Source organism: Sorex araneus, chromosome 3 (genome assembly GCF_027595985.1).
Source record: "Sorex araneus isolate mSorAra2 chromosome 3, mSorAra2.pri, whole genome shotgun sequence".
Taxonomy (NCBI): domain Eukaryota; kingdom Metazoa; phylum Chordata; class Mammalia; order Eulipotyphla; family Soricidae; genus Sorex; species Sorex araneus.
Genome location: NC_073304.1, coordinates 96,328,363 through 96,340,510, shown reverse-complemented (window position 1 = coordinate 96,340,510; position 12,148 = coordinate 96,328,363). Strand labels below are relative to the sequence as shown.

The window sequence follows — 12,148 nt, the reverse complement described above, 5'->3', positions numbered from 1 at the left end:
AGGGCCATATGGGAGGTTGGGGATCAACCCTTAGGCATGCAAGGCAGGTGCCTAACCCTCTGTACTGTCTCTCTGGCCCCTGCAATGTATGCTTATACATATACACGTATATGTATGAAACGCACTCTGCACGCTGTGTGCGGGTATATTTGATTGATTGGTAGGTGTGTCAGGCCTTTGGAGTAGACAGCTGGGGAGAACCAGGCAGAGCGCATATTTAAATGCATGATAAAATGTTTTCAGGGGCTGGAGAGATAGGTCAGCGGGTAGGGCACTTGCCTTGCATGTGGACAGCCCAGGTTTGGCCCCACATCCCATATGGCCCCCCAAGCACTACCAGCAGTAATCCCTGAATGCAGAGCCAAGAGTACCCCTAAAACATCACCGGATGTGGTACAAAAAAATGCTTTAAGCAAAAAAGAAAAATGTTTTAAGCGTTTGTGTAAAATTAAAAAGTGGGGCCTGGGATCTAGCTCAGCAATATAGCAAAATATAGCAATTGCTTTCTTTATGAGGCTCTGAATCCCATTTCCTGACTCCTGACAACACACACACACACACACACACACACACACACACACACACACACACCCCTATATGTATGTTACATATGTATATGTGAATGTGCATGTTATGTTTATAGTGTTATATATGTATGTGTGTATGTGAACATCGACAAATATCCAAGGGTTTACTATATGCAAATCCTGTTCTCAGTGTCCTGGCCTATCAGCAGATCCCTCATCAGACATTTTCCCAATCCTAATAAGGTCTCCTTGGATCAAAAAGCTTGTTGAGAGGAGGCAGCAGACACGAGCATCTGTGTCCTCCTTGGATGGCCAGCACCCTACGGCTTGGTTCCAGCTGGTTCCACCTGAGACCCAGTTAGTTTTGTGTTCCTTGCTTTGAATCCTGACATTTCTTTCTTTTTTCTTTTCTTTTTTTTTTTTTTTTGCCATACCCATTGATGCTCCAGCCTTACTCCTTGCTCTGCACTCATGGATCACTCCTGGTAGGCTCAGGGGCCGTAATGGGGTACCAGGAATCATAACTGTATCAAGAATATGACAAGCAAGTGCCCTTCATGCTGTACCATCACTCTGATCCAGATTTCTTATTGTTTATTTTCTGTTTGTTTCTTGTTTTGTTTTTACTTTTTGGATCACACCCAGAAGTGCTCAGGGGTTATTCCTGGCTCTGCACTCAGAAATTACTCCCAGCAGTGCTCAGGAGACCATAGAGGATTGAACTTGGGTCGACCATGTGCAAGGCAAACACCCTACCCTACCACTGTACTATCACTCCAGCTTCCTCTCCTTTTAAAAAAAATGTTCACAAAAGGTGCTTTGTGTGGTCAAAGATCTTTAGCTAAACACGTCACTCTAGCCCGGTTTCCTTGGGCAGGTTCTGAGGACCGGGACTGATATAGGCACCTACAAAAGGCACCTGCCCCATCTGAACTGGGTCACAAACAGGACAGTCATTCCCACAAAGAGCAGACAAAGAGGTGAGCAGCTGAGCTGGGAGCAGCCCAGCCCATACACACCATACAGCACCCACATCTGACAACACAAGTCAGCGTGACAACTTTCTGGAAGTTTCTAACTGTGCTTGCCTCTGCAACTTATAGAGCTTGCTGGTTCTGGAATCTGTTATCTGGAATTCCCAATCTGGTTCTGCCCCCTGCAGCTCTGTGGTGTTGGAGAGGCATAAATACTACAACTTCAAAATGCACAGTACCTCACAGCTCCTGCGCTCCACTGGTCCGGAAGGAATTTCAAAAGCAGCAATCATTAGTATCCTACACATTTTTTTTTTTGCCAGGGCTGGGACTGTTGAGCCACAACGGTGTCAGGGTTTACTCCTGCCTTGGTGCTCAGCGATCACTCCTGGAGGGACTCCGGGGGACCATCTGGGGTGCCAGGGATCAGACCTAGATCAGCTGCATGCAAAGCAAGTGCCCTACCGCTGTGCTATCGTTCTGGCAGTTGATTCCTGATTTAAAATGAATACACTGGCTGCTTCTGAGAACAAACTGGAGAGGGACAGGAACATCAGTTAGGAGGGTCTTGCCATACTCATGATGAATTCAGAGCCAGGGGTAGTGACAGTGAGGAGTGGTCAGATATTGTCATGGAACTAATTCACTGTGAAACTGGATGCTTCCAGATAAAGTGATGCAAAGTGGGCTTTTGGCTTCCAACTACAGGTGCTTTCTGGGTCGGGGCTGGAAGCGCGGGCAATGTAGATTGCTCCAGGCAGACCCAGGGCCCAGGAATTGTCTAGCTTTAGGAATCTGAGTGCTGCCTGTGCTGTTCTTTCAGGCAAGGCTCTGGACTGGTGAGGACCAATCACACACCGGAGCTAAGGTTGGGTAGAGCTATTACCCGGGCTAGAACAGAGAGCTATCTGCAGGTCAAGGCCAGAAGGGAAGACACTCAGATAAGGAGACACAGTACTGAAAGCAGAGTCAGAGTTCACAGTTCCAGTCCAACTGGGAAGGCTGGGACAGTCATCCAAACATCATAAATGCCCATGGTGATTTATTAAACACTGGGCATTCTGCTAAAAGCTTTTGTTTACAAGATGTGTCATTGGATCCCAATCACCACCCATGAAGTAGGTATCATTAACACTGAATGAGGAAGTCCAAGAGGGTGAGTCTATGAGTGCTGGGCAGTGGTACTCTGACTCTGAAAGGTGTGTGCTTTAGGACTTATTGATACTACGAGGTTCAGGACTTGAGTTTGCAGCTGAAATCATCTGAGAGTTCCAGTCGGGTAGAGATAGTGAGCAAAGATGATGGCAGAGCCCCAAGGATACAGGCAAATATCGAACCAAATGTGTGGACTAGCCTGGGTGTGAAAAAACAGCCTGGGGTAGGGGCTGGAGAGAGAGTATGGCTCGCAAGGCACTTATCTTGCACATGGACAGCCCGGGTTTGATCCCCAGCATCCCATATGGTTCCCTGAGCACCACCAGTAGTAATTCCTGAGTTCAGAGCCAGGAGTAATCCCTGAACATTGCTGGGTGTGACCAAAAAAAAAAAAACCCAACACTGTATCACTGTCATCCCATTGCTCATCAATTTGCTCTAGTGGGCACCAGTAACGCCTCCATCGTGAGACTTGTTGTTACTGTTTTTGGCATATTGAATACACCACAGGGAGCTTGCCATGCTCTGCCGTGCGGGCAGGATACTCTTGGTAGCTTGCCGGGCTCTCCGAGAGGGACGGAGGAAAAAAAACCAAAAAATTACAATAAAAAAATAGTTGGGGTGGTTTGAACCAGGAATTCAGGAGCAGTGTTAGATCTAGACCCCACATCAAGGTGCTCCCCCCACCCCCTCTGCTTCCAGCTGCTTCTGTAGCACCTTGAGCTAAGCAGGGGAGGCACTGATGTTGCAAAGGAAGGTAAGTATCCTTTAGCTAGATCTGTAACACTGCAGCTGCATTATACAAAAAACATGCAGATCTAATTAATCATGCAGGTCACAAGGCATCTGAGAAAAGACACAGAGCCCAATGAAATGGGTTTACAACTTCTGTATTAGAGCTGACACAGCTTCTAATATAACCAGACTCCTGTCTTCCAGGAGATTATTTGTCCACAGCAACTGGAAGGGCTCACCAATCTCTTCAGCCTTTTTAAAGGCTGTCTCCAGGGGGCCGGAGCCATTTAGTACAGCGGGTAGGGCAGTTGCCTTTTATGCTGCCGACCTGAGTTTGATCCCTGGCATCCCATATGGTCTCCTGAGCACTGCCAGGAGTAATTCCTGAGTGCAGAGTCAGGAATAACCCCTGATTATCTCTGGATGTGACCCAAGAAGCTAAAGAAAGAAAGATTGTCTCCAGGCACTAGATGGAAGGAGCTTGGTGAGTTCCCACTGCTCTTTCAAAGGTAAACCACCCCAGGGGACCAATACTCATGTCTCTTTTGTTCTACCAGACACTAAGGATGCAGTGAACAGAAACTTTGCTTCTAAACCATCTTAAAAGGCCATCAAGGAGCTGCATCTATAGCACAACTGGTAGAGCACTTGCCTTGCATGCAGCTGACCCTGGTTCAATCCCTTGCACCCGATATATTTTCCTTTGAGCCCCTCCAGAAACCATCGCTGAGTTCAGAGTCACAAATAAACCCTGAGCACCACCAGGCATAGCCTGAACACAGATAAAATGCGCATCAACACACCCTGCTCAATAAAGCTATTGTAGAGATAAAGTGTAAGCAGCATATACTGGTGAAGACTAGTTACTGTGACTCTTACAGTGAGTCACACTGCCCTAGGCTCAAGTAATATGCAGGTTTTACTTAATAAGAAACTTGGGAGGCAAGAGAGATAGTGAGCTGAGGGTGCTTCCCTTGCATGTGGCCAACTCCAGTTCAATCCCCAACATAGTATCTGGTTCTTCATCACTTCCAGAAGTGACCCTTAGGCACAGAGCCAGGGATAACCCCTGATCTCTCCCAGGTGTAGCTCAAACTCAGCCCCCTCCAAAAAATTTCTGATACCAACTATAAAAACAAGTTCACGAGGATTAAGGAAATGGAATAATTTGGTTTTCTGTCTCAGAGGATATGGATGAGTTGAAACTCTTCTGCAATACTGGCAAGAGTGAATCATTGAAACCACCTCAGACCGCAATATTGCAGAAGAGATGCATTCTCTATGACCTAGCACGCCAACTTCTAAGATACATATCTGAATATACTCTCACACATGTTCGCAAGAGTTATCACTGCAAATGTGTTTGTAGGAGTAAAATTTTGAAAACACATGTCATTTAAAAAGTGAATACACATTGCAACATAATGGTGAAAATGAGATTTATTAGAGCTCAATGTAAGTTTCAGAAACAGGTTTAATGAAAAAAATGCAAGTTGCAAAAAGGGGGTGTAATACTGGCTCCAAATGAAGCTAGTTACGTAAACTTCAGAAATAGCTCTAAAAATTGTGATGCCAAGTCATCAGTTCAGAGATGTGACAAATCTAATGACACAAGATCATTCCAAGTCTGCAAGCCGCGTGATAGCTGGAGCATTTCATCTAAGTCAGAATTAGTCATTTTTTTTGGTTTGTTCTAGGGGGCCACACCCAGTGATGTTCAGGGCCTACTCCCAGCTCTGTGCTTTGGGGGCTGCACCTGGTGGCACTCAGAGGATCTGGGAGCAAATGTGATGCTGGGATCAAACCCCAACCTTTTGCTTGCAAAGTATGTGCTCAACCCATTGAATTCTCCCTCCAGTCTTAGAATTGGTTTAAAAATCAAATTATCAGGGGGGGCGAGCGATAGCACAACGGGTAGGATGCTTGACTTGCATGCGGCCAACCCGGGTTCAATCTCCTGAGCATCGCCAGGAGGGATTCCTGCTGCAGAGCCAGGAATAACCCCTGAGCATCGCCAGGTGTGACCCAAAAAGGAAAATAAAATTATCAGGACTGAAAGAACTGGAGGGCATTTTATGAGTTCCTGGTTCAAGCCCCCATCAGTCAGCACTAGTCCTGAGCACCCCAGATGACAACCAATCTCCCCCACTGTTTTAAAATTCTTCTGTTGGTGTAATGTCTACTGGTTATGCCTCTATGAAAAAATGTATGGAGCTGTCTTAAAGAATTAAAAACTAAACTTAGAGATGACACAGCAATTCCACTCCTTGGCTTCTATCCCAACACAAAAACATCAACTCCAAAAGATAGATGCACACTTACATTCACTGCAGTGTTTTGTACCAAATCCAAGTTATGGAAACAATCCAAATGCCCCAAACTGGAAGTCAATAAAGTTGTCATTGTAGATGGAATATGATGCAGCTCTAAGGAAAGATGAAATCTTGCCTTTTGCTATTGCCACAGGATATTATGGTCAGAGGGAGGACAGATAGCAGATGATGTCAGCTGTGGCATACAGAAGCAGAATAGACTCGTGCTTCCCAAAGTGGGTGATACTGTCCTTGAGGGGGTACTTGAGCAATTCAGGGGAGCGGTAGTTGCCTCAGGTGTGTGTGTCTTACGTTGTTTAAATGAAGGGAAGATTTCCCGGAGGGAATGTGGAGTAATCTTTCTCTGAAGCAGGCAGAGAGCCCAATAGATGTGGAACTTCCAGAGAGGCCCAGATCTAATAACAAACTCTTGGTCTTTATCTACAGAACTGGGGATCCCAGGCCGGGGCGGCGGGTGGACTAGAAGGGGCACCACCAGGATAGCAGTGGACGATCTTGGGCATTTTGGTGGTGGTGGTAGTACAATAGTTTGTACATCAAAACTATAAACATGAACACTATTTTAACCATGTCAAGACAAAAATTATTTTTGAATACATGCATGAATTAAAATTCTAGGCTTCACTACCTAACAGGCTTAACATATGGTTAAAAAGCCCTTATGCGAATTATGGAAATCAGTAGTCACGGTACCCCAGTTGACTTCAAAGCCAAGGATAGAGTTGCATGAAAACAGTTAAGAAAAAGTTATTGCATAGCAAGCAAGCCAACCCCTCTCCTGAGTCAACAGTTCCAAACTGGAAGAAAAGTCAGAGTCATTTTTCACACAGTCTGTGTCTGGGAGGGCTGCCCAAACCAACCTAGAGAACGGTTTTGGTCTAGCAGGGCTCAGAGCACTTCTCTGCATGTCTGTGAGCCACTGAGAAAAGCTTGGTGGGTCGTGGGAACTCAAGAATTCAAACTTGGGCTGGAATGATAGCACAGCGGGTAGGACATTTGCCTTGCACACCTGGGTACGATCCCCAGCATTCCATATGGTCCCCTGAGCACCACCAGGAGTAATTCCTGAGTGCAGAGCCAGGAGTAACCTCTGTGCATCTCCTGGTGTGACACAGAGCCAAAAAAAACAAAAGAAGAAAAAAAAAAGAGTTCAACCTCCTGAAAAGAAATGAGGTGCCCGAGTCTCAACAAAAAAATAACAGGGCATGAAGAAATGGGAGATATAGGCCAATCAAAACAACTGTCATAAACTGAAAAAAGATTTATGAATGATCAGATGTGATCCAACATAATCACCTGAGAGGTGGTGGTACAAGTTAACAGATACAAAAATCAGGAAGGGGCCAGAGCAATCAAACAGCAAGTAGGGCATACTACTTGCACACAACCAACCTGGGTTTGATCCCTGGGACCCCATGTGGTCCCCTGAGAACTTAAAAGTGATCCCTGAGCACAGAGCCAGGAGTAACGCACGAGCACCATTGGGTATGGCCCCAAAAAAACAAAAATCAAGATATGCGGAAAAAAAAAAAGTAACAAAGATATAAAAAATTTAACTAAAGAACTAGAAATTCTGAAGCTGAAAAACCAAGAATTGACATGAAAACCTCAATAAAGGATCAATCAACAGCAGATTTAGTCAAGCAGAAAATCAGCAAATTTAAGAGAACAATTTTCTGAAACCAAGTCAGAGGAACAAATACAAAAAACAAACTAGAATGAAGAAAACTCAAAGGATTTTTTGAGGCATTGTGCAGGCCAAAAGCATGTCGTAAAGACAGAGCAAGTATGAAAGGCTACATACAGGAGATTTGTTTTTTTTTTTTTTGCTTTTTGGGTCACACCCAGCGATGCACAGGGGTCACTCCTGGCTCTGCACTCAGGAATTACCCCTGGCGGTGCTCAGGGGACCATATGGGATGCAAGGCAAACGCCCTACCCGCTGTGCTATCACTCCAGCCCTACATACAGGAGATTTGTACTACAGGACCTTGTGGAAAAGGGTAAGCTCCGGAGAGAATAAAAAATGGTTGAGGCTGGGCAGAAGGAATCAGTAAGCAAACAAGATTTGAGGCCACTGGTATTCTTCTAGACACTGTGACAGTAGACACATCATTACACATTTATTCAAATCTCTGTGTAACAGAGTGCACTTGAGTGCGAACTATGAACTCTGGGACATTAACATTATCATGATGTCTCAATCAATGAAGGTTATCAATTAACAAATGTGCTACTCTAGTAGATATTGAAGATGGGAAAGGCCATGCATGTGATAGGTACAGAAATGCCTACACCTTAATCTTGCTGTGAATGCAAAACTGCTCTAAAAATCTCTTGAATGTATTGAAAACAAGTATCAAGGCTTGCCTTGCGAGCAGCCATCTAAAGGTTCCATCTCAGGCAGCCCATATGGTCCCCTGAGCACTGCCAGGAAGTTTCCTGAGTGCAGAGCCAGGAGTAACCCCCTGAGTATCACCAGGTATGACCCAAAAACAAAGAACTAAAAACAAAGCAAAACCCCCCCCAAATCTCAATTCTGTGTCAAATTTTTACCTCAAGGAACTAGAAAAATCACGAGTTCTTGATCCAGATTTTGTTAATAATTTTCATCCCAGCAGCTAGTTTTCATTACCTAAGGACTGAAACAGGAGCTGTATTTGCTGGTCATGTTTTATTTGTCCTTGTTTTCTTTAAACAGGATAACCAAAGATACAGAGTATTCAATAAAACAAAAGAGATGAAACAAATTCTAAGAGACTGCAATGCCACATGCTACATTTAACCTAATTTTATTCATGCTTGCCTTGGGATGGGGAATAGATCATTCAGTAAAAACATACAGTAAAAACAAAACGTCTTATCATGTACAACTTTTAAACTACAATAATGATGTACCTTAATTACTTCCATGCACACATCTAACATTACAGGTTTTATTTCTTTAAAAAATAAACACAATTAAGACTTCTAGGAGCATTTTATAATAAAGTAATTCCTAATTTTTCTTTGTAGATAGATCAAGCACCTCCAAAATACAAATTCCTATACACAGTGAGCACTTTACTTAAAATGGGTATTATGTAAATTAAGTACGCGGACAGCCTTAGTAAGAGCTGACATTCTATTATCAGCCACGTAGGCAACAACAAACCATAGTGCCAAATGGAAAAAGTGTATTTGCAAATAATTTCAAAAACTAAGTTAACTTTTTAATAATTAAATACAGAAAATATACTGGATTTGCTAAAATAAATAAGAGGTGATGTAGTAACACTTCACTATAAAAGAACGCATACCAGAACATGTATAAACGGTGAGTGAATCTTAAGAAGAGTTTACTCTAATAAACGCTGGCTAAATAGAAGTGCATATTGTGAAGCACTATGGGTGGTATATGTTTTGCCACATACTTTTGTTACCTTGAGGTAGATAACACATGTGTACCAAACTCGGCATTCATTTTCAGTTGCTGCTGGTATCATGTGTTTTAAGAAATGTGTACAGTATGAAAAACTTGAAAATACTCATGAATGAAAAATGCTTTAGGAAAAAAATAGATATTTCCATGCAATTATGTACAGTCTCACTGTGTAAATTTCAAGGCAAGATTTTTGTTTCCTGTAAAACAGATCATTGTTCTATGAGAGAATGTTGTTATTTAATTTGTCTTAGTGCATTTCTTTTGTCTCCTCCTGCATTGCATTATTTTGCTCTATCTTAATTTTGTGTGCAAACGACATGCCAGTTAAAATGAAAACCATCTCACGTGTAGAAAAAAAGTTTGGATTTTAAAAACCAAAAACTAATAAAATCCTTTCTAAATGACACCATCTGATTCAAGTTAAAAAAAAATGACTTAAACACTAATAATAAAAGACAAAACACACTTCATGAAGAATACAGAGAGAAATGTCTGCTGAGTGTTTTAGTTCAGATGTTTCAGAATGCTGCTGTATGTCTTATGAGGAATCTGAGGGGAAGCTTTCATAGCAGAAGGTGTTAACGTGGCCTGGATTGACTTGAGTGGTGAGCCCACGGGGCTGTGAAACTGCGGGATACCTATGGACTCGAGCTGCTTGTTAAAAAGGAACTCCCCGCCGTGGCTCAGAAACCCTTCCTCATTCCCTCTCTCCCCCAGCTTTCCCTCCTCCACTGGCTCAGTTTCTAGCATTTCGGCATCTTCTTTCCTGCTAAAGAACTTGTCCAAGTAAGTGGTGTAAGTGTTTTCCTTCTCAACCTGTTCGTCTTTCCTCACCTCACAACAAAACTGATTTATCAGAAAACAGTCCTCCCCACCACCCACAAACTGGCTATCCCAGGAAGATTGGTATAAGGCTTCTAATTGAGCCAAATTGGCCATTCCTTTTTCCTGTTTTTCTTGGCTTACTGACTTTGATATCAAGCTTTTCAGTTCTAGCTGGGACACTGAGCTATTCAAGTCATTTAACTTATCCACAACATCAGATGGCTCATGCTGTGAACTGAGCTGAATCGTTCCTGCAATGAAAGAATCAAAGTCAAACCCCTGATTCTTTTCCCTTTCTTTTTCAGCCAGTTGCTGGGATGCTTCCTCCAGAGCTATCTGAGCTTTAACCAATCCATTCCTTTCACATTTTGACTTGCCTCTCTTATCAGGTTTTTCTTTGCTTTGCTCCTTCCAATTGGAAAGATCTATAATAAGTTTGGGTTCATAGTAATGGTTAACTTCACTCTCTCTCCAAACTAAGTTATCTAAATATGATGATGACCTCATTTTGTAGTTACAAGTATGGCTACATTCCAAATCACAATATTTGTTTTCATGATGGTCTGAGTACTGCCAACAAGGCTCAGTAGAGTAACTGGTATCAAAGGCAGGATCCTCCAAATACTTCTCACGATCTCCATCCAAGTATTTTCGAGGATCGACTTGTACTTCTTCTTCATCAGTTACATCGGACAGAGCCCTTGGGTCAAGCTGAACTTCATCAATATCAAAATTGTTATGTATGGGCCAGTCATGCTCTGAAAACTGACAATCATGGTACCTGGGGGGGGGAAATCATCAATGCATTAGGTTACACCATACGTATGAGTCCATTTTCAAATTCACTAAGTGCCAAAAGCCAAGGTGCAAGATGCGTGAGATCACAAGAGTATACTCATAAGCTTTCCCTGATAATAAGGTAAGATCTGTAAATAAAGCAATTATGCAACTACAACAGATGATACTAACAACTGCTTCCTCCTGCAGTTGTTTTTAGGTGGGGCTTCCCGAGCAATACTCTGGAGGACCCAAAGCCACACCCAGGCCCCAAGTCCCAGCTGTGCGCAGGGACAGCTGGGAACACCCAGCAGTGGTGTGAAGGATGAAACTCTGGGTCTCTAGACTTTACTGGGGCGCGGGGGATGGACTCCTTTGCAATGCTCAAGGGTTACTCGAGGCTCTGCACTCAGGAATTACTCCAGGCTGTGCTTGGGGGACCATACACTGAGGGCTGAACCCTCAGTTCTCAATCTATGGCTGTGTGCCTCAGTGGTTGGCTGCGTGCAGGACAAACACCCAACTGACTATACTATCGCTCCCCTTCGGAGTCACTCTACAGACTTTTGAGTCAATAACAGTAAATTCTATTAAGACAAAAATAATTAGGGGTCAGAGAGGTACAATCTCAGTGAGTGGTAAGGTGCTTGCTTTGCATGAGTTTGTCCTGGGGTTCAATCCCCAAGTACAGTAATCCTTACAGTCCCCAGCACTACCAGGAGTGATCCCTGAGCACAACCAAGAGCATAACCAAGAGTAAGTTCTGACTAAATCTCCCGGTTGCATGGAGGCAGAGGTCCCCGCCCACTGAGTAGACTGGCTGTCATGCCCACAATTTGCCTCCAGATTCCATCTTAGTGCACCAACAGTCCTGGTCCACAGACTCCCAGTTGAATCCCAAAATGGATTAGTGCCATACAGAGATGTCTCTGGAACCCAACCATTTACAATTTAGAAATTTACATTTATACTTTTTATTTTTTTCCTCTTTGGGTCACACCCAGTGGGCGATGCACAGGGGTCACTCCTAGCTCTCTACACTCAGGAATTACCCCTGGCAGTGCTCAGGGGACCATATGGGATGTTGGGAATTGAACCTGGGTTGGCCGCGTGCAAAGCAAATGCCCTACTGCTGTGCTATTGCTCCAGCCCCTAGAAATTTACATTTATACTGCAGCCGTGCGAGCTCTCATGATACTCAAAATGAGCAATGGAAAATAAATTATCTAGCATCTGCCCCTGGCAGGTAAGCTTGAATGGTGGTGGGAAATTTCGAGCAAAACATAATGCCCAAAATGAGAGAATGAGTATTGGGGAAATTGTCTGCCATAGAGGCAAGGTGAGGACTGGGATATAGGTGGTGGAAAGTGTGCACTGGTGGAGGGATAGGGGATGGGT

The 12,148-nt window shown here is 43.7% G+C and overlaps 1 protein-coding gene across 2 annotated transcripts in view; it reads right to left on the bottom strand.

Moving 5' to 3' along the window:
• Positions 1-8,500: 8,500 nt before the first annotated feature.
• MAPK6 (mitogen-activated protein kinase 6) overlaps positions 8,501-12,148 on the bottom strand; it is a 32,473-nt gene continuing 28,825 nt past the window's right edge. The window contains exon 2 of one of the 2 annotated variants that reach the window (XM_055131066.1): positions 8,501-10,754. In XM_055131066.1, coding sequence (XP_054987041.1) covers positions 9,653-10,754 — 1,102 coding nt within the window. In that variant the 3' untranslated portion in view covers positions 8,501-9,652. The remainder of the gene's footprint in view (positions 10,755-12,148) is intronic. The other variant, XM_012933498.2, reaches the window with a different exon arrangement.